Source organism: Balaenoptera musculus, chromosome 1, assembly GCF_009873245.2.
Source record: "Balaenoptera musculus isolate JJ_BM4_2016_0621 chromosome 1, mBalMus1.pri.v3, whole genome shotgun sequence".
NCBI lineage: Eukaryota > Metazoa > Chordata > Mammalia > Artiodactyla > Balaenopteridae > Balaenoptera > Balaenoptera musculus.
The window spans coordinates 108,696,955-108,717,699 of record NC_045785.1 but is presented as its reverse complement, the minus strand read 5'-3'; the positions used below and the strand labels follow the sequence as shown (position 1 = coordinate 108,717,699).

The window sequence follows — 20,745 nt, the reverse complement described above, 5'->3', positions numbered from 1 at the left end:
TGCTGGGGCTCATCTAGTCCCCGGCTGGGGAAGGATGGCAGTCCCTGTTTCACCCTCTTCCTCCATAAGCTGGGCCGGGGACGTCCTGCTTTCTGGAAAGTTGTGCAGGCAGCAGAATCACAGAGGACTCATCCCCACGGGACTAAGCCTTCATTCCAGTTCTTTCAGCTCCACCCTGGAGGCTCCGGTTTCCTGTGGTCAACCTCGAAGGGCCGCAGGGTCCCGCCACCCTGTGGTCTAGCTCCAGTCTGGGTGCTACGGCGCCCTCCCCTCAGGCATTGGCACGACACTGTCCGAACTGGCCTCCCAGGTTCCTGCCTGGCTGGCTGCCGACTAGACATCGTAAAAGGCAAATCTGAACACATATTCTGCTTGAAACTGCCGGTGCCCTAGCGGGCAGAGGTGCCAAGATGCCCTTTAAGCCGGGCAGATGAGTCATTCGTGATGAGCTCCTGCTCATCTTTCCAGCCTCATCTGGGAGGAACAACCACCAGTCAGGTCCTTTCAGCCTTTGTGCTTCTGCATGAGTTGCCCCTTCGCCTGGTCTGTACCTGCCCCTTGTACCCTCTACTTCTCCTGGAGAAGCTCCGACCTCACCCCTGCAGAGGCCTTCCCTGGTGCACCCCTACTGCCCCCGGCCCTACTCCCAGCTCTGGCCTGGTTATCAAGTGCTCCGAGCATACTGGCACTCTGGCAGCACTGTACCACAACACTTATCACACCTGCTAGGTTCCTGGAATGTGAGCAACCTGAAGGAAGGAACTGTGTGTTTTCCGAATGTGTATCCTGCAGTCTAGCACAGTGCACATCGACAGGAGTTCAGTCAATGTATACTGAATGAATAAACACATGGACTCCAAGGATCAAAAGTGAAGATTAAAAAATGTCAGGCAGGGCTGTGCATTCTGGGGGCTCAACAAAGACATGAATCATATCTTTTCCACTTCTGAATCCTGATAGCCAACTAACAAAGTGACATTCCTTTTAAATGTGTGAATAAATTCAATGACAAATACTGAAGTTAAACCATTTAGTTTTGGTCCCAACAAAGCCTGTGGAAAGACTTCTGCTCAGTTAGTGGGGGTGGGGCAGTGGGCCTCAGGGGCCAGACACTGAAGAAAATCGGGCAGGCTTAGGAGGGTGTGTTTGTGTGAGACAACAGACACGATGAGGCCAAATCCAAGAGGTGTTTACTGTAATGAGTGTTCCAGGAGGGTGGGGTGGGGCGGGGTCCCCCAATCTGATCCTCCAAGGCTCTGGGGTGACTCACTCTTCCTTGGGCTCAGGGGTGGGGCTGATATTTGTTCCCCAAGTTGGGCCCTGCTCCCCCTGGTCCTTGGCATCCCTAATGTCTCCAGCCACTAGAGCCACATTCCTCAGATAATTAGTGTTGAAGCAGTTGATCTGTTCATCCCCAGGACTCAGTTTACAGCAGAAGGCAGAGTCTTGCCAGAAGTTACGTCGGGGACCACACAGGTCATCAATAAAGGCGGCTTTCTGATGACGGAGTAAAGCAGACATGATAGGGGAGGAGGGTTGTCAGAGGTCAGGCCTGGTTACTTGGATGTCCAAAGTCCCCCTTCCCTCAGCTTCTACTGCTCTCTCCCTAGATCCCTTCTGGGGCTCAGAGAGAGTACAAGGCTGCCTTTCACAGCTGGACTCCTTGTGATGGACAGATGTGAACAACTGGAAATGCCAGAAGCTAGAGGCCCAGAGAAGGCATAATAGGCACTTAGAGATGGGGAGCAGGTCAGGTCAGGAGTGAAGACTCCTGGAACCAAGAAAAAAGATCTCCCCAGTAGTCCTCATTATTTCAGTGGGCTGGTTTGAGGTACTAAAAGAAGGGGCATCCTGCAGTTCCAGCCCTCTCACTCCCCTCCTCTGCATTCCTCTGGAGACTATGACGCCCTGCCCTCACACTCACTTCCTCCTCAGCACAGCAGGCCTGCTCTGGAAACGGCAGGTCACAGCAGCGGGCAGTCACGTTCTGGATCAGCCCAGGAATCTGCTTACTATGTTGGTGGGAAACGGGTAGGGGTCAGGGTCTTTGGGTGTCTCCAGGCATCAAAATGGTGCTTGCAGACCATGATTTTGCTCTTCCCAAGAGTGCCCCAGAGGGTGCCCCAAAAGGGAGGTTTTGGAGAAGGGAAAAGAGTTGGGGAAGAACTGGGCAAGACTCACTGCTTGGTGAGAACTCTTTGATTTCCACAGAGATGACTCATGAAGTTGGGGGTAATTCGGCTGAGGTCCAGGGTCAGGATGTCCCGGTCATAGTTGGGATAGGGAGCCTGCCGGGCAAAGCACTCATCTCGGGCAGGGCTAGGAGGGTAGTGGCAACACGAGTAGTGGTGGGTATTTGTAGCCTTTTCCTGATCACAGTAGCTATCAAGGGTATCCTCCCACTGTGGGCCAGAAAAAGGAAAATCAGCAGCCTGGACACTTGGCCCTCCTGACCCACTGCTTCCCTCACTGCCCTACGCTATGAGATGAGGGACTCTCAGCCCCAGGTGCCAAAAGGGAAGGGCAAAGAACCAGAGGGCAAGGAGGCAGCTGTGGATGTATGGGATCGGGAAGGTGGAAGGGGAGAAGAACAGATGAGGTTCGGAGCTGGCCACAGGAGATGTGCTGGAACGGTAGACAGAGAGGGTCGGGTGAGGCCAGAGCTGGACAGATGGATGGCAGACAGGTACATGTGTAGGGGATTGGGTGGACGAGGCCAGGAGTGCAGGATGAAGGTGCACGATGAACAGACTCAGACGAAGAACACAGTGGATGGACGGACATTCACAAGCAGATGAATGGGCAGACATGCTCACAGGGGGTAGGTACATGGATGATGAATAGGCTGGTGGGATCAGAGGTCAGAGACAGGTGGGCAGGCAGACAGGTTCTCAGGATGCTGGGATGCCCACTTACGGCCTTCCATGTACAGGTGTGGTTGTTCCCCTGCTGGCAGCAGTGCTGGAACTCCCCCTCCAGCCGGGTCAGAGCCTGCAGCTGCCTTTGGATGGGGTCAGTAGCTGGGAGGTTGCGTGGCACAGAGCGGAAGCGTCTTAGGTGGCAGATGTTCTTGATATTGTCCAGCGTGGGTAGCCCAGGGGGAAAAGGCAGCTCAGGACCCGAGGAAATACCAGGCTGGTGGCTGGGGCAGGCCTTGAGCTGGTAGTGTGGCCGGGGAGCTTCGTCTTGGAAGCAGGAGAATCGAGCCTCCCCCCGACGTTTGCAGCACCAATGGGCTCGGGTCTTGACAGAAAGCTCAGCCTCACAGAACCGGGTCATTGCGTCCTCCCACTAGAGCAAGAGGAGTAGATCAGCCTGGTAGCCCACTCTCCACATACCTGTTTTCCTCCCAGGCTCCAAAAAGGACCCTGGGTATGCAGATAATAAAGAAGCAGAGGCTGTCCTCTGCTCTTCTGGCACAATGAGGAGGCCCAAGGTAGGGCCAATGAAAGGGACCTGAGGTTCCTGCATACCCAGGCCTAGGCCTCTAGTCCTTGAAACACACACATACTGTCTGGGGGTTAAAGGACATCCCCAGGATCAAGAGCCCAACCCTTACCATGACTTTTGCACAGTCCAAGCGGTTTGTGTAGCTGTGACAGCGGCAGCAGCGGGAATATCCAGTCTCCAGCAAATTGAGGGTCTCACCCTGACGAACAAGGTGGGAAAAGCCAGTCTGTGGCAGGTTCCAAGGGCCGTACACCACATGCTGACGATTAGGAAGGCAGATCTGGTTCAGATTGTCCGGAGAAGGCCGCCCAGGGGGGAAGCCATCCAGCCGGTGGCCCCAGCCCCCTTGGTATCGGCCCTGTTGGCAGTGCTGGGCTGGATTCCAAGACTCAGGCTCTGAGGGGCTGTGGTCCATGAAGCGAGCCAGCTTTTCTAGAATGGGGAGAACAGAGTGGGAAGGGGGAACATGCAGAGGGATAGAGAAAGGCTGGATTGAGGTGGGAGGATTGAAAGAAGTTGGGGTTGAGGAGAAAGTGTTGGGAGGATATAGAGGAAAAGGGGACAAATGAATTCGTGGCTCTTAACTTCAGAATGACTGACCAAAAGGAAAAGAGACCTGAGTCATGAAAGGTGTCACCCTTATAGCTCCCCGACCCCGAATCACGCCTGCTCCCTGTGCTGCTTCCCAAGGCTCAGAATACCTGCTCCCCCACCCCACTACCCCGACCAGGGTCTGAGCATTAAAGCTGGGGGATGGACAGACTAAAGCTGTCACTCACTCTCTCTCTGCTTAGATTGGAAGGTCATCTCTTGATAAAGGAAAGATGGGTCTACTGGGGTAGAAGGAGATGCGTAAAAAACATTCATGTTGGGACGGGCATCTCTAGAAGACAGGCCAGTTCCCAATCATAAAAAGTAACTCAATAGAGGGACTTTCCTGGTGGTCCAGTGGTAAAGAATCCGCCTTCCAATGTAGGGGATGCAGGTTCGATCCCTGGTCAGGGAACTAAGATCCCACATGCCACAGGGCAACTAAACCTGCACGCCACAACTACTGAGCTCGCACACCTCAACGAGAGAGGCCACGCATTCTGGAACCCGCGTGCCACAACTACAGAGCCCATGTGCCCTGGAGCCTATGCGTCACAACTAGAAAAGAGAGAAAAACTCGCATGCCACAACTAGAGAGAAACCTGCACGCCGCAACGAAAGATCCCGCATGCCTCAACAAAGATCCCGCGTGCCGCAACAAAGACCCAACGCAGCCCAAAATCAATCAATAAATAAAATTTTTTTAAAAAAGAAAGAAATAGCATATGCTTTTAAAAAAAAAGTAACTCAATAGAGAAGTGAAAATAAATGCTACTTTTGTGTCATGTAATCTTATAATTTTATAAAATAGGTATTATTTCCCCAATTTTACAAATAAAGAAACTAAGGCTTGGAGAGGTAACTTACCCAAGGTTATTACACAGCTAATAAGTGGCAAAAGCCCCAAAGCCCATGCTGTCAGCCACGGGTAGGCAGGAGGGTAAAGAGGGGAAGGAGTCACTTACCTTCCTTCTGTTCAATAGGGACCTGGGGAGGGAATAGCTCTTCTTGGAGGGGGACGGCCTCTTGAGGGAGAGGCGGATCCCCTGCAAGATAGGGGTGAGGACACAAAAGAGCAAGGATCAGGCTGATGTCAGCCAGATGCAGTGGGTGGGAGTGAGGGAAAGGGCAAGCACTCACCTTTCTTCTCCACAGGGAGTCGGGGAGGGGGCAGCTCCTCTTGGACAGGGATGGCTTTCTGAGATGGAGATGGCTGTACTATACAGAAAGCGGAGTGTGTAAGTAGCCCACTCCTTCTTCCCCTCCCATTCTGAAGATCAGGAAGTAAGTCAGACTAGAAACCTAGAGGTGCAACTGAGACTTACCTTCACTCTGTCCTTCAAAGTGAGGGCTATGCTGAGAGGTGTCAGGGTGATCCATGGGGAGAGCTCTGGTCAGAGGTGGGGAAGGGGGTGCAGCATAGCCAACTACCAGCAAGATGGGAGATGGTCAGAGCCTACATTTCCTCCTGGAGCCCCAATCCCATGCCACTCCCCCAAACTCTTACCTTCTTGAAGGGGGTGGGTGAGGTGCACTGGCCCCAGCTCCCTCTGCCCCGAAGCCTTGATGTCTGGAAGAGGAAGGGTGAGTCAGGGGTGGTTTTGAGGGGCCCTTTCCTGGCCCTGAGCATGGGAAGGGGAGGCAGTAGAGGTTAAGAGCTTAGAAAAGATGACCAAGACACCAGAAGCCTCTCTGTACTGCTCCTGCCCCACGTCCCCTAAGCCACCCCCCAAACACACCTGGTCAAGACCGATTGGGTGTGATAATCTGACAGCCTCACCTCTACCACTCTCAAAGCCTTGGGTCTCCCAAGTCCAGGCCTAAAGGGAGTGTGACACATGGGGCTGGGACGGAAGGCCTTAATCTTGTGTCAGTGTCTTTCCCTTACAGCTTCTGGGCTCTCTCCACAGTCCAGACCTTGAACTGGCTGGAGCCTCACCTGCCCATCTCCTCCACCCTCCTGCCCACCACAGGCCCTTTAAACATCTTTGGGCCTTCTGGTAAGGAGCCCACACAGAAGTTGAAGTGCCTCCCCTTCAGCTAGTCTCAGATCCCCCTTAGTTCAGGTCTCAATTTAGGACCTGGGAAACTGGGATGGTTCAGGACTCCTGAGGCAATTCACGCCACAGCCACAGGGAAAGGAATCACCTGTAGCTGATCTGCAGTCACAAAAGACCAGGACCTGGGAAGGACAAGACAGGGTCTTCCAGATAGATTAGATCTATGACACTCTTGGAATAGTTTCCCACAGTAACATTTTGTTTGGTATCTAAGCAGATAATGTGTGTGTGAGCTAGAGAGTGGCTGTGCCTGGTCCCCTGTAGACGGATGATGCCCTCTCTTCTCCTAACCAGGTAGGGAGTCAGTCAAGGCTCTCTGGGTCAGTAAACTGGTTTTGAGCAGCCTGGGAGCTCCTCTTCTTCTCACTTCTGGCTAATAGGTGCCACATATACATCAGGCCCCTCACTCTGTGAATCTATCCACCCCCGCAGTTGTCCGTTTTGACTCCAACATGTGTTTCTTGGCAGCAATCTCTAGGAACCCTTTTCCTTCTGTACCCCTGCTCCCCTCCCTGGTTAAAGGCTCCAGTGCCTAGGCCCACCACAGGCCTGCTCAGGAACAGGCAGCCAAATGGGGCACCCTTTTGCTGGTGATGAGCCATCCGGGATGGCTGGCCCCAGGCCCCAGGCCCATGCTGGCCAGGCCCCCTTTCCAAGTGCTGGCTCCGACCCCAACTCACCTCCCTTAGAGGCTACAGAAGCAACAGCTAAACAGGCCAAGACCAAGGCTGCTCTGGACGTGGTCCCCATCCTGGGGCAAGGACTGGTCGACGGCCACCCAAGTAGGTCCTCTCAGGCAGATCCGATTTGAAGGGCTGCGCTGCTGGGAGCTTGCTTCTCCAGTTACTGTTAACTGCTGTTGTGAACTTCAGGGCTGGTTCCTTCTCCTCTTTATAGTCTATCTGGGGATAGCTACCGCCCTCCTCAGCTTCCTGCCGTGACTCAGTCCCAGCTGCTCCTCCTCTGGCAGACACTCCTCCCACACACCCTGAAGGCTCCTGAGAGGACTGAGAAGAATGGTGAACCCAACCCCAAGAGAAACTGATTCTGAGAATCCTGGAGCAAGAGAGGTCTGAGACTTTGTTTTGTGCCTCAATTTCTCCATTTGGTCTTCTTTGGAGAATGGATCTGACAACCTGCTGAACTGGGGCTGGGGAAACAGGGCACTGAGGAGTTTAGACAGGGGAACAGGACAGCTATCCCAGGGAGCTCCCCAACCAGTGAGAGCCATGGGCTGCCCCTTTTCAATTACCCCAATCCCCTAGGACAAAACAGCGGGAGACAGAGTCAAGCTCCCTTTTATGTCCCCATCAGGAGTCAGAGATGAAGACACATTCCCAGTAGTTTCAAGTTTATTATTTTTAGTTTCACTCTCCTCACATCCAAACAGCTACAGCTTCCCCCAGACCAAATCTCTTTCCATGACAGCAGATTCATGCCTCCACACGAGTTCTGAGGGGTCTGGGGAACTTCAGACTATTGTCAGTTAGGTTGGGCCCCTCCGTGTTAAGGGGGCCTGATAGCTCCTACAGGTCTTTGCCACATCTATACACAAAAGCTCAGAAAATTTCTTCAGCATTTGGGACCCTGGTGTTCTGTAGCTCCAGTAGCCGCTGTACAGCCTCGGCCAAGTCCCGTTCCCCAAGTCGACGATTATCTCGAGTCCGAATGTTCACTGTTCTCTTACTCTGCTCTTTCTGGCCAACCACTGCAGAAAGAGGGGAGGTTTGCGAATCTCAGGGCAAATTTATCCAGAGGATATCTCCTTTTGCTATGCAGAAATGTAAGAGACCGAAATCTTTAGGAAGAGCAGAGCTCAGACATGGTTCCGGGAAAGGATATATTTAGCTATCTCTTGCTCTCCAGGTTCCCTGGTCATCCTGAGGAGATAAAGAAATATTCCACACATTCTCCTACATGCCTTATCACTTCCACTCAGGAGCCCAGGGGTCAGAGATAGTAGGGTCAGCCAAAGAAAGACAAACAGATCAAGAAGCAGATCCACAGAGAGAGAGAGAGAGAGAGAGAGACAGAGTGTGTGTGTGTGTGTGTACATTACAGAAAGGGGAGGGTGGCAGGGTGGATGATACATGTGCAAGTCCACGGGATCATGGGCAGCTTGCTCCAAGGCTGGCAGGATGAGTGGATGTGTAAAACTAGAGAATCAGGTAATCTGGCTGAGACGTTCCTACTCCTTGCCTTCAAGACAGAGCTCTGAACCTTGGAAAATGAAAAAAAGGAGCAAGGTAGGCCTAGACTTTTTTTCTTAAGGCCTTTTTCCTCATCCCTTAGGGCTGACTCTATCTAGGTCTAGAATAAGCAAAGCTAACTAACTAATGCCTTATTAACCCTTCCTGTTCCTGTCTGATGCTCCCTTGGCTAATTACTAACAGACACCAAGAGCTAGGGTGGGGGTCAGAAGAAAACTGTTCTGAGGGTCAGAGGTGCTGGTCAGGGGGTGAAGGAGCCTAGGGCCCAAGTGGCGCAGGAGTTCTGAATCCTGGCTCCTGCCCAGCTCAGGTAACGAGCTGCAATTTACCCAAATACACGGATGACCAAACGTAGTAGACAGGAAAGAACAACATACAGGCCGAGTGGAAGAGTGCAAGGCTCTGAGGGCTGTGCTGACCCGGTCTTACCGAACTGAAAATTGTAGTGGGCAAGCTGAGCCCGGCGGATCCTCCGGCCGAGGGTCAGTCCGGAGTCAGCGTCCAGGTCGCCAACCAGTCCTGCAGCTCGCAGGCTCCGCTGTGCCTGGGGCAGAGGATCATTGTCAGGAACCTGATTTAATGGAAGGCTGAGGGGCTGGAACAGGCTGATGCCAGTTTTCCTCAAGCTCCCCCATCTGCTCCTCCTTCCTCTGCCTCAAGGCTCTCCCTTCTCAGGGACAAACCCTCCTCACTCTCTACATTGAGGCTTCTCCCCAGCCCCCCAGCCTCCCTGTCGGTCTCCTCCTGGAGCCAGGCCTCCCTGCACTCTGCCCAACCAGCTGCTCGACTCTAGTACTGTCCATATCCTTACTTCTCTCTAGAGAGGAAAAATAAAACAAACATTTCTGCAAGCCCCCTTTTGTGCCAAGTGCTCAGCTGTCAGCATTTAACATTTATTAATTTGAGTCCAGTCTTGTGATTCCAAGTGCCGTGCCCCTTTCACTACCCCGTGTGGCCTCTGCTACCCATTGCTCGTCCCCAGCCTCCCTATTAGTCTTGCTTTGGCCCCCAGCCGCACCCCCAACTCCTCACCTCCCTGGCATATTCCTCTTGCTCAGTCCCCACAGGTATGACCACCACCTGTAATGGTGACAGCCATAGTGGCCTGATTGAGAGAACAGAGGAAGGCAAATTATTTATCCTGGCTCAGACCCCAAGTGTGGCTGCAGGGAGCAGATTCTAGAAGGAAACAGAAGCTGGAGTCTGAAGGGAGCCAGGATGTGGAGCACGCACTACCTGGCTTGATGGCCAGAACAGGAATCGGGGGTCAGAGGTCTCACCATTTTCCCCCGCAGCTTTCCGCCAGCACTCCCAACATCCTTTCCACAGAACCTAGCACTGCTCGATGAATGAGGACTGGACGCTCCAGGGCCCCCGCCTGCCTTGGAGGGAAAGACGGGGGGGGTGGATGGAATGGAAAAGTGTCACACCACAATGTGCACCCAAGATCACCTTCCAGTTTCCAAGAATCTTCAGCCCTGGCAAGGGAGGGTGTGGAGGATGTGGTTTAGTTTTTAGGGTCAAAGGCAGAAAGGGAAGTTGTCCTCCACCTATTCCATGGGCCAAGGGAAAAGGGGACAGGACAAGGTTCTGTACCCCTTGTACTGGAGGTCAAATCTCAGGGGCAGTTGGAAGTCAAGCTGGATTGTCCCACACTGATGGGGCCGACCCAGGGCATCGCGGAGGTGCACGTCAATCTGGAGGAGACAGAAGGGAGGACATGAGAGAAACCAGAACCAGTATCCTCCATTACGCATGCCACCCCCTTCTACCTAGCCACATCCCAGGCTGTGTGGAGAGACGTGTCACCCAGCTGCATCGTGCTGTCCGTCACTCGCTGCAGACTCTGGCGGTGGCTCTTTCCGCTTAATAGTGGTGTATTATTAGGGAACATCAACATTCACATGAATGGCCCATCCTCACCCTGGCCTCTCAATTCCTTGAGTTCCTCATCTCAGAGACCTTCATCCGCGCCCACACTACGGCTACATCCTTCATGCTGTCACCGCCCAGAATGGCTGTGCCTCTGAAACAGTCCATCAGACACCTGCTCTGATTACTATCTCTGTCCTTCCAGCTCTGACAATTATTCCTATTAATGGCTCTTCAATCTCTCAGCTCCTTAACTCCTCATTTTTCTTCCCATTCACAGGCCTCTCAGCCTCTCCCACCTCTCCTTCCCCATGCAGCTGTAACCACTCTCCCTGGTTCCCTGGTATCACTGTGCTTCTGTCACATCCACATGACAAAACCCCACCCTGGTGGCACCCTCGCCTCCCACCTCCTTGGCCCTGGAACAGAAGTGCCCAGTGCTGCCCAGCACGCCACACACCACACAGACGCAAAAACAGCGATTGATGCAAGTTGCTGTTGTGAACCTCAACTGAACCCTTGCTGCTGCCTGCAATCCTTTGGCTGCCCTAATCAGCTCTGCGTCGTTCTCCTCAAGGATTTTCAAGCTTTCTCCTCTCTTCCCATCTTCAACCCCCTCACTGACAACTCTCCTATTCCCCAATCCTATCTCAGCAAATGATCCTGCCTCCTATCTCATGGAGAATTCTGATAGTTGGTATCATGAGATAGGAAAATGTCTCAACTTCTGTCACCACACCTATAAATATCCTGGCACCTACCCCCAAGCCTTTCCTTCTACCCCCTAAACAACAGCACAGGTGGTTCTTTCTGTGGAGGGCTCTGGATCCCACCCCTCAAGACTCCCCAGAAACTTTCCTCTACTGAAACCCCTTCTACAACTTCAACTTCTCCCTGACCCAAACAGGCTCCCTCTCATCACAGCATTTAAACATTCTCAAGTCTCTCCCTTCATCAACATCTCTTTGGATCTGTCAGCTACTCTCCTTTGCCTTTATAAGAGCCAATGTTCTTGGAAGTGTTAGGTTCATTCATTCACTTCTGACTCCACGTCCAGTCCCCACTTTACTGAAAAATGGACCCTCAAAACCTAACAGCCTTTTCACTAAATCCAGCAGACACTTTACAGTCCTTTTTCCCCGACTTCTTTCACCTCTTCCAACTTGCTGTGTGAGTTTTTACTCTTCGCCCCAGCCTCTGCCTACAACGTTCCCTCCTGAAGCACCTTTTTACTTGGCCAACGATTACCTTTCAGATCGGAAAGAGATTCCTATGGGAAGCCTTTCCTGACCCTCCTGAGTAACGTGCCCCCTTAGTACCTACACAGCACTGATCCCACGGTGCTGAAACACCCTATTTACCTCCCAGAGCCCTCACCAGACCTAAGTTCCATGAGAGCAGGAGATGTACTGCTCTTCTTTATATCTTACACAAATTTAAAAAACATTCCTTCGTATCTATTAAACAGTTAATAAAACAAAACAAAAAAAGGAATAAATAAGACTCTAACCACGGTCCCCAGCTTACCTTAGGCCCATAGAAGGCACCATCTCCAGGGTTAAGGTCCCAGGGTTCTCCAAATTCTTCTAGGGCCTGTTGAAGGACCTTCAGAGGAAAGGATACAAGAGAGGAATATGTCATCTTCAACTTTATGAACAACAGATCCCTTAGTCCCCCACAGTGACCCTCTCAGCACATGCCTCTGCCAGGGACCCTGATTCCCATCTCCCCTCTCCTTCCATCAGAGACTGGTTTATCTGCCTCTGCTTCCCTACCACCTGCTCACCTGCTCAGCCTGGTCCCAAAGGCAAGGCTCTCCCAGGAAGCCAGATGGCCGGGTAGACAGTGCCAGGCGGAAAGAGAACCCAAGGACAGTGTAGACAGAGCGGAGGAAATCAAGACAGCCTCGGATCTCTGCTTCCAGCTGGGGGAATAAGGGCAGGTGAGCTGTGTGCTAGCTAGAGCTCTGGGGTGGTGGTAGTTTGGGGAAAAGAGGGCAAAAACATAAAGGAAAGGTTGCGATAGAATGTAGCTAAATTATCATATATAAAGAGGGCAACTGAGGGTCAGGAATGTTGGCAGTTCACAAGGAGAATGCAAGGCGGCTTAGAAATGCTTTGGTGGAGCTGGGGAAGGGCCACCTGATCGGGTGCACAGAAGATGTGAGCGTCATCCTGCTGGAAGCGCCGCAGCCGGGTCAGTCCCCCAAGACTGCCAGAGGCCTCGGCCCGGTGCAAGGCCCCGAAGTCGGCCAGTCGCAGGGGCAGCTCTCGCCAGGATCTGGGCCGGTGGGCGAACATCAGGCTGAGTTGGGGTGGGGAGGAGTCAGGGCCACAGGGAAAACTAGCCCCTGAAGACTGCTCCTCCGCCCAGGCTGCTTGCTTCCCTTCTCTGCACCATCAGCTAACGCGCTCTCCAGCCTCGGCATGCCTGAGTCCTGTCAATCCCACTCATCACAATCTGGGCCCTGCCTGGTTCAAAAGTGAATCTCAGTAACAACAATAACAGACATCACTTACTGTGCCCCTGTTCTGTGATAGGCACTGAACTGAAAGAAGAACATTAGAGAGCAACTCCAAACCCTTGATATTACACATGAGGAGACTGAGGTTTAGGGAGGTGCAATGATTTTCCCAAATTCACATGGTGAGCTAGAGGGCAGATTCAAGACTCAAATCAGGTGTTCCAATACAATTCCAAGTTTTCTACAACTTAGTATTTAGTAACCCAGCTGCCTAGCCCTAGCCCTGGGAAGACCCAGGTCTCCTGGATGCCAGCTCACCAGTGCGCAGGGCAGTTCATGGGCTTGAGGGCGAGTGTGTCTGCGGGATGGCTGGTAGAGTGGTCACTCTGGGAGCCGGCATGGCTGTCAGAGCCTGGGGGCTGCAGGGCAAACATGTCTTCCCGGTAATGCTCCCAGTGCCCTGACAGTTCCCAGAGTTTCGTAGAAAACAGCGTGGGGGTTTTCACTTCCGAGAAACCACGGCGGGTGTACTCGGCCTAGAGAGGAGGGTACAGACATGGAAGGCCAGAGTGACTGGGGGGAGAGGAGGCAGGATGGCGGCTGTGTGATTCTTCTGGGCCCTCAGGTCATGCTGAGCACAGCTACAACCTAGTAAGCACCATCCTCCCTCGGTATGCTCCTCACTGTAGACCACACATTTCTAGGCCCTTGATAAAGGTTACTAGCACTTTACGATATTTACGTTTAAACTTCTAATCCCCCTCTTCTAACACCTGACTTCTTCTAGGCCCTCAGTCCCTCCCCAGTCTTCCTTCCCCTGAACATGGGTCCTCCTTACCCTGATAAAAGCCACGAGTACATTATACACCCTTGTCCCTCGAGGCAGGAAGAAGCAGCTCCCGGGGCTCAGTTCATGGAAGAAGAAGAGCTCCTGTTCCTGGAGTCGGGACGGCAATGGTCACTTCAACGGGGAAGCAGGGGCTTGGGAACCCAGAAGAGATAACTGACCAAGCTGCTCAGTCTGCAGGATTCCGAATCTACTCTCAACTTCACAGTCAGGTTCCTGCATCTCTCTCCAACCCTTATCATCACCCCCACCCTGCCCCCATTTTCCCAGTCTCTGTACCTTCCCAATGCGCCGGTGGTCCCGTAACTCTGCTTCCTCCCTCCACTCTTCCCAGGCCCTCAGCTCCTCTGCAGTGGGGAAGGAAATCCCTGACACTCTCTGCAGTGTCTCTGGGGTGCCGGAAAACCTCCATAAGGATGATGAGTTCTGTGGGAGGACAAAGGGAGTCAAAGGGAAGATGAGAACAACCTCTCTTTCAATCCTCATATGATACTCTGAGCATAAGCATCACAGGTATGACACTTGACAACGATCCCATCTCATCTCTCTCTCTACTTTTCCCACCATCACCACCGGGAGGATGGCCGCCATCCTCCAGACACCCCCTGCCATGTTTACCACCCTGGAGGTGCCTGAGCCTTGATTTCTACATATGTCCTGCTGAATTCTAACCTTACCCTGCCACCTCTTTTTGTCCCTATTCTCACTACCACTGCCTTACCAGCACCCGTGTACTTTGTTCCTTTCCCTTCTAATCAATGACTGCTCAGGGAAGTAACCCTAAGTTCTGGTCAGATATTAGTCTATCCATCCCCTTATCAATCTCCCATACAGCTGCTAGAAAACTCAGTCTCCCACACTAGGTCCTATTCCTGGATCCATGAAATTCAAATGCCTCTGCTTGTTCTTTCCTTGAACAATTGTATGGTACTAATAAGAAACAGCCTGCATTTTATAGCACTTTTAACTTTTCCTCACTTTCTCTTGTGTTAGTTGGTTTTGTCTCTTTGATGTCGATTTACTGGTAGGACAGGAATCAGCTTCATTTTATAGATGGGGAAAACGGGTAAGGAGATTTACCCAAGGCCGTATACTTCATCAATGGCAGAGACAGGACTAATAGCAGATGCCTAGGTTTTCAGTCCAGGGTTTTCTGCTCTGCATATCTGCCTCTCCCCTCTCTCCCTGCTCCTATTCCAACTAATAGCTCACCTTGCCCAGGAGCAATATTTTCAGAAAGGGCAGGCCTTTGACTTCAGAGTATTCTCTCTGTGCCTGTCAAATGGTGTTCCACACTGGCTCTCTCCACAGGAGCTTTCCCTACATGACCGTGTCCAGCCTGTTCATGCCCTCCCTCGCCATCTCCCTTAGTGCTAATGTCTGACTATGGACTCGGAATTGGCTTCTGGGCCCTGGCAGGATGTCCAGTATCTGTCATCAGATGGGGATTTCTAAAAGGCAGGGACAAAGTTTCTTTCTATTTCTGGATTCCCCCCTTAGCTATCAGAGCAGAAAAGGGGCTGAGAGAGAGGATCACCTTCCCATTCCCCAGCTCACTCCAGTGAAAACAGGAATCTCAACCTAACCCAGCCCTCACAACTGACCGTTAGCAGCTTCAGGCCTCCAATCTGTCCAGTATGCCGAAGGTGGGGGCCTCTGCACAGATCAACCAACATACCACACCTGGGAGAAAGAAGGGGCCAGTTAGTGATTTCCAGGTTTTTGAGCTTCTAGGATTCTCCCTCTAGGGTGTTTAGCTGACAGAAAGAGACATAAAGAACTATTCCACAGAGAAAGCAATGGAAGATAAAAATCAATTCCCATTTCTTTTTTGGGAGCAACAGATTACCTTCTATCTTCTTTCCCTTATCCCATTTCTGGCCTTCTTTAGTGCATCCCCACCTCTCCCTGTTTCCCTCAATCTTGACAGCTCTCACCCATATACTGTTGCCGTTGGACCTGGCACTTTCTCCTCGATCAGGTGAAGCTTAAAGGGGTTATCCTGGAAGAAGGGAAGAGTGAAGACAAGTCTTTATTCCCACGAAGAAGTCCTGAGAGAGAGCCACTCCTTCCCTCACGTCTCTAGATTATCCTCCTAAACTTGTGTGTCTCCACCCCACCTTGAAGAGCTGCCGAAGCTGATCCTGGGAAGCCTCTAGTCTCCGGAAGGGTTGAGCAGCAGCTGCAAGTTCCTGACAAATCCGTTCCAAAACAGGCAGCTCTGAGCCCTTGATTGTCCTGGAAAGATGAGGGTTGGTTGGCTTCCATCCTCTAAGGAGCATCACCTGGGTGTTGGCCAGGGGATGAAATCCTGCCTTCCAAAAACATCTAAAGTTATTGGCAAAGACAAACAGACTAGGGGAAAACAAATAGGAAATCAGGTACAAAGTTTACAGCTGGAGCAAAAGCTCTCTGTACGAAATTAAATGTTGTGTGCAGGCAATCTGGATAAAGAAAACTAGAGCAACAGTAATAAGGGATGAAGTAAAAGTTGAAGAATTCATAAAAGCTAGAGAAGGTAAGTTTCAAGCAGATTTAGAAAAGGAAGGACATGGACTAGTGAAGAAAGTGGTACCTATGTCACAGTTGAGGCATGGAGGGACCTGCCCCAAGCTTTCTTTCTCCTCCAAACTTAACATGCCTGAGGCCCCAGAAAAAAGGTCTCAGAAAACACCCCAGGAAAGAGGTATAAACTTTCAGTTATAAGATGAATAAGGTCTGAGAAACTAATGTATAGCATGGTGACTATAGTTGATAAATTCTGTATTGCATAAGTAAAATTTGCTAAGAGCAGATCTTAAGCATTCTCACACACACACAAAAAGCATGTGATAATTAACTCGATTGTGGGAATCCTTTCACAACGTATACATGCATCAAATCACCACGTGTACACTTTATATTACAACTTTGTCAACTATAGCTCAAAAAAACAGAAAAATAAAGTAAAATATGGTGAAATCTTTGAAAACGAAACCACCCCAGAATCATTCTCCTCCTTCCTTGCACTACTCACCGTTCCTTTCCAAGGAAGAAATCATGGTAAAAGCCACATCCTGTGCTTGGACCTTGGCAGAGGACAGCACCTAGAAGTTGTTCAGCTGCTGCCCCCAGGACATGGGTACTGGAGTGCCAGAATACCTGGGTTCACAAGAAAGGAGTTCATGAGTTCATAACCTTCTCCTTTAGCCCCTAGCTCTCGGATCCTCTCCTCAGAGAAGCTGGCATGAAACCAGTACGAATAACTATCACAAAATGGGGAACCTGACTTTGGGGTGACCACTAAATAGTAAAAAGTAAAACGAAAACAAAAACAACTGAATAGAAAAGAAAGAAGGCCACTAGAAGCAATGCACAGAAGAGAGTAAGCCTCACTCCTCAGTGCTTCTGGTTCTAGAGCATAGTAGGAGGCTAGTCAGTTTTCATGCCATCCAAGCTGACATAAAAAAGTGGAGATGAGGCCAGGTGATGTGCTCGGTTGTGCAAGCCACATTAAAATTAAATATATGCTACAGATGACTTATAATGCATGTCTCAAGAGTTGGAGGGCTAACGTGGCATTATTATCCTCTGTTTTCAACTTTATATCTCTCCCTTTCACTAGCACAATGATCACTGCTTAATAGACCCAGGCTAAGTAAAAACTTTCACCCTAAGTTTCCAGCTTAGCCAGGAATAATCAAGACAAGCAATCTGTGGTAGGCCTCCCTCCCAACTGCAAATGGAGAAACTGAGGCAAAAGAAATAAATGCTAGAAGTGCCCACTTAAACATCTCTTAGTTTAGTAGCCACTGTATCCCTGATAAGGAAGAAACTTACTGCTTTCCCCTCTGCAGAATCGAATGTCAGAAATCTGAGGTCAGAATCTGTCTCTAAGGGCCGCTCCAGATCATAAGGTTCTCCATTCACTTGAGCAGCCACTGCAGTATCTGCCAGTTTAGAACTTCAGCAGTGGGGGATGGTGAAAAAGAGAAAGACAAGGTTACCATCCAAAGGGGTAGAGAGGGACTAATCTCTTAGCAACTCCAAACTTGAAAGGGGAAATGTGTTACCAGAGCAAAAGAACCTATCGTTTTTTTCCCCGATGCATAATAGAGGAAGGGCAGAGACTATGAAACTAATGCAGATAAAAAGGAATCAGCAGGAAAAGCTGTCTTGATGCGAATGGAATAAACATACAGAGCTCTTTCCCTGCTCAAATCGAGAAAGTACAGAGATAGAAGGATTATCCTGGTAGGTAAAGAATGGGCCTGGTACCTGATCTGCTGGGCTAGTTGGTAAGGGGTTGTGTTCCATGCCACAGCATCCACTTTCTGGCCTCCAGGAAGTGATATCTTAATAGTCCGGTGTTCCTTCTGTGCCATGCTTGCTAACCTCTTTACCTGAGCAGTCCATAGCTCCTCAAAAAGGCCAAGCCGCTCTACCAACCAGTGTGGAGGGGTCGGCACAGCTGCCTGCAAGGAAAGATGTTAGGAGGTAACACATGTCCCACTGTTCCTTCTTGGGATTGGGGACAGTGGGAAATTAGAACATTTAAGTGGCCGTGGTCCTAATCCCTAGTCTTTAAAAGGACTGGGTGATAACGGGTCCTAGGCTGGGAGCCCTAGGCCCCCCAGGCTGCTGACCCTAGGAAAAAGATGGCGCATCTAAGGGCTAGGGTAGCCGGGTCTGGAGACGCAGGGCGGGAGTAGAGGGGGTCAGGCTGGGTTGAGAGCCTACACTTTGGGGTTCCGCTGGGCTGGGTCCAATGTGGTTCGGAATCTTTGGGTACCTCACGCACCGTGTGCAGCCCGCAGGATTGTAACCCTGGGATCCGAAGCCGCCGCCACCTCTGATACAGCCCCATTTTCCTTCAGACCCGTCCTACATCCTCAAATAAATGATCGCTGCTTCTCCATCGCCAGATTCCTCATTGGCTTCCGGCCCAACAATGTCCATGCCTATTGGTTATTACAGCTGCCACTCCAGTCTGGGACCACCTCCAGGAACTCCGAAGAGGTACACCCCACACAGCGCGAGCAGCGATGCGGGTGGTTCCGGCTGACCGGAAGACCTAAACTGTTACACATATGGGCAATTCCCGAGACCTGCAGTTTCAGACCAAAGTAGCAATAAGATATCCCGCGGCTTTGACGGCAGGGGCAGGAAAATTCTCCAGAGTGCGAGCGGGAGAAAAACAGATTAGAAAGGGTAGTCATTTTCTTTTAACCATTAAGTTTTCTTTTACGTAGTCTTCACTGGCAGGTAGGAAACAGGTAAAAGCATAGACTTTGGGACAAGACAGACCTAGTGTAAATCCTGGATCGCTATGTAATTTTGGGTAAATTAATTTCTTCTAAGCTTCAATTTTCTTATCTATAAAATGGGAATAATAATAGTTATCATTCTGAATTGTTGAGGTTAATTTTATGTAAATCGTTTAATATACTGCATGGTACATAGTAATGGGCAACAATAGCTACAAGCTATGAGAACAAATGAATATAACCGCTTTGGGGCTAGAGCGAAAAATCTGCAGAGGGCACTCCTTGGAGTCCCTTCATACTCATCGTGCTTAAATAGGGACCTTAGAAACCTCTTAATCTTACAGATGAAGAATTTAAGGTCAGAGAAGGTTAAGTGGTTTAAGGCCAAACAGTAAGCACTGACGCTGGATTCTGAATCCACATCTTGTATTCCTCTACCACACCAGACTTTCTCTGGTAATAGAGTTTACTCCAATGCAATTCCCTCTTCACTTCAGAAAGAAGTGCCTGACCCTAGAATCTTAGCTCTCTGCTTCCTACACAAGACCTTTGCCTCTCGTTCCCATCCTAGCTCTCAACTTCCTTTATCCCTTCTCTTCCCTCTCCCTGCTATATCCAGAACACAGGACTAGGTATATTTGATTTGTTTTACACAATAAAAATTGAAACACAACCAGATATGTAGTAAAGTATGAGGGGAAGTGGATTTGGGGACAGCTGTGAGGTTCTCAGTAATTCCCATTAGTCCCCTCACCTGGGGGTGGGGCTGGTTGGAGTTGGTTCTCAAGTTTCCAATGGTGACGTTATCAAGGATTGTGGAGGAAAAGCTGTCAGAGAAAGATGTTTAATCTAAGTTTCCAGAGGTTCTGAGAGAGGCAGCAGTTGATCTGAGTCACAGGCACCACCCTGGATCTTGGCTCCATCTTCTGGTATGTTAGACACCCTGAAATACAAAAAGAAATAAACAAGACTGTGGAAGAGGAAGATTACTTGTGTGTGTGTGTGTGTGTGTGTGTTTGGGAGAAGGTAGGGAGAATTTTTAAATGGCATTCATAAAGTCTGACAACAGGCAGAACTTTCCCCATGGCTCTGCACCAAAAGGGACAGGGGAGTGTTACATTGCAGGCAACAAATTGGTAGCTGCTCAATAAATAATTATTGATTTAAGAATGCACCAATCACTGTACTGACTCGAAACTCCAAAGTATTGATATACTGATACACACCTTCTTCAATCATTCTACCTTGTAAGGATAGTAGAGGGATGGTGGAATAAGTAGATTACATTGTTATGGTAGCTCCCGGCACTCATCCCTCAAACATTTACTGACTGCTCACTGTGTGCAATGCACTGAGCTGAGTGCTCAGGAAGTGCCAATCAATCAACTACTATATCATCACCTGTGTAACCTGTTTTGAAGTGGAGGAAGGAAGGAAAGTCAAGTTATTCCATTCCTCCGTATGGCAAGCAAGCCAGCAAGCAAGCAGACAAAAGCAAGCTAGCTAAGGCCAACGCATTAAGCCCTGGTTCTTCACAGTGATTTTGATCTATGACTAGCATGTCTCAGCCTCGGAATTTTACTATGTGCCAAGTGCCATGCTTCACTATCTCATTTAACTCCTAGAACCCCGACAAGTAGTAGCTCTTCTTACGCTCCCTTTAAAACATTGAAAAGGACTCTCAGACAAGTCAAGCCGCAGTCCGTCTGAAACCAAGGCCTGTGTTCTGCCATGCTATGCTATCTCTCAGGGACCAGGATAATCATAATGCATCATGTTTGGTAGCACAGCTCCTTTTTTTCTCTCCAGGGTACACTTCTAGGAGCCTTTGGGGCCTAAGAGATCTTTAATATAGGGTGGAGAGAAAGGTCCAATAAAAAGCCAAGAAAAGAGGCAAAGAGGCATCTTACCAAATATCCTCTACCACACTAAGGTTAAGAAAAAAGAACAGTTTAGGAAATAATGGCAGAAGATTTCACAGAAGTCTAGGGAAAAGGGAATCCTC

The 20,745-nt window shown here is 50.3% G+C and overlaps 2 protein-coding genes across 10 annotated transcripts; both read right to left on the bottom strand.

Annotated features, from left to right (window-relative positions):
* Positions 1–1,016: 1,016 nt before the first annotated feature.
* On the bottom strand, positions 1,017–6,986 carry ECM1 (extracellular matrix protein 1). Of its 7 annotated transcripts, XM_036850888.1 has the most exons (10): positions 6,782–6,981; positions 5,549–5,611; positions 5,367–5,468; positions 5,182–5,259; positions 5,007–5,087; positions 3,560–3,882; positions 2,917–3,291; positions 2,182–2,402; positions 1,925–2,012; positions 1,017–1,497 (listed from the first exon to the last, which is right to left on the bottom strand). In XM_036850888.1, the coding sequence occupies exons 1-10, from the start codon at positions 6,849–6,851 to the stop codon at positions 1,267–1,269; spliced, it is 1,632 nt and encodes a 543-aa protein (XP_036706783.1). In that variant the 5' UTR covers positions 6,852–6,981; the 3' UTR covers positions 1,017–1,266. The 7 variants fall into 7 exon arrangements, with proteins under 7 accessions (XP_036706783.1, XP_036706832.1, XP_036706798.1 ...); XM_036850937.1 differs by lacking the exon at positions 2,917–3,291 and having other exon boundaries at positions 6,782–6,986; XM_036850903.1 differs by lacking the exon at positions 5,367–5,468 and having other exon boundaries at positions 6,782–6,982.
* A 449-nt stretch (positions 6,987–7,435) lies between these two features.
* On the bottom strand, positions 7,436–18,413 carry TARS2 (threonyl-tRNA synthetase 2, mitochondrial). 3 transcript variants are annotated; one of them, XM_036850868.1, is made up of 18 exons: positions 18,275–18,413; positions 17,752–17,948; positions 17,314–17,437; positions 16,511–16,635; positions 15,615–15,732; positions 15,432–15,496; positions 15,099–15,177; positions 13,774–13,920; positions 13,486–13,584; positions 12,966–13,183; positions 12,325–12,487; positions 11,970–12,107; positions 11,711–11,788; positions 9,908–10,008; positions 9,592–9,693; positions 9,344–9,416; positions 8,741–8,855; positions 7,436–7,809 (listed from the first exon to the last, which is right to left on the bottom strand). In XM_036850868.1, exons 1-18 carry the CDS (start codon positions 18,338–18,340, stop codon positions 7,661–7,663), a joined length of 2,157 nt encoding a protein of 718 aa, XP_036706763.1. In that variant the 5' UTR covers positions 18,341–18,413; the 3' UTR covers positions 7,436–7,660. The 3 variants fall into 3 exon arrangements, with proteins under 3 accessions (XP_036706763.1, XP_036706756.1, XP_036706770.1); XM_036850861.1 differs by having other exon boundaries at positions 18,266–18,410; XM_036850875.1 differs by lacking the exon at positions 7,436–7,809 and adding an exon at positions 7,819–7,981 and having other exon boundaries at positions 18,266–18,411.
* Between the last annotated feature and the right edge of the window lie 2,332 nt (positions 18,414–20,745).

What these genes read in the sequence shown, in the direction of transcription:
- ECM1 (XM_036850888.1), bottom strand. Translation starts at nt 6,851, where the DNA reads ATGGGGACCACGTCCAGAGCAGCCTTGGTCTTGGCCTGTTTAGCTGTT. An exon ending in CACCCACCCCCTTCAAGAAG is followed by an intron (nt 5,469 to 5,548) that starts GTAAGAGTTTGG and finishes TCTTGCTGGTAG; the next exon opens with TTGGCTATGCTGCACCCCCT. An exon ending in CTTTGAAGGACAGAGTGAAG is followed by an intron (nt 5,260 to 5,366) that starts GTAAGTCTCAGT and finishes CTTTCTGTATAG; the next exon opens with TACAGCCATCTCCATCTCAG.
- TARS2 (XM_036850861.1), bottom strand. Translation starts at nt 18,340, where the DNA reads ATGGGGCTGTATCAGAGGTGGCGGCGGCTTCGGATCCCAGGGTTACAA. An exon ending in GAGGCCTGAAGCTGCTAACG is followed by an intron (nt 13,921 to 15,098) that starts GTCAGTTGTGAG and finishes GTCCTCCCACAG; the next exon opens with AACTCATCATCCTTATGGAG. An exon ending in TCTTCTGTGCACCCGATCAG is followed by an intron (nt 12,108 to 12,324) that starts GTGGCCCTTCCC and finishes TTATTCCCCCAG; the next exon opens with CTGGAAGCAGAGATCCGAGG.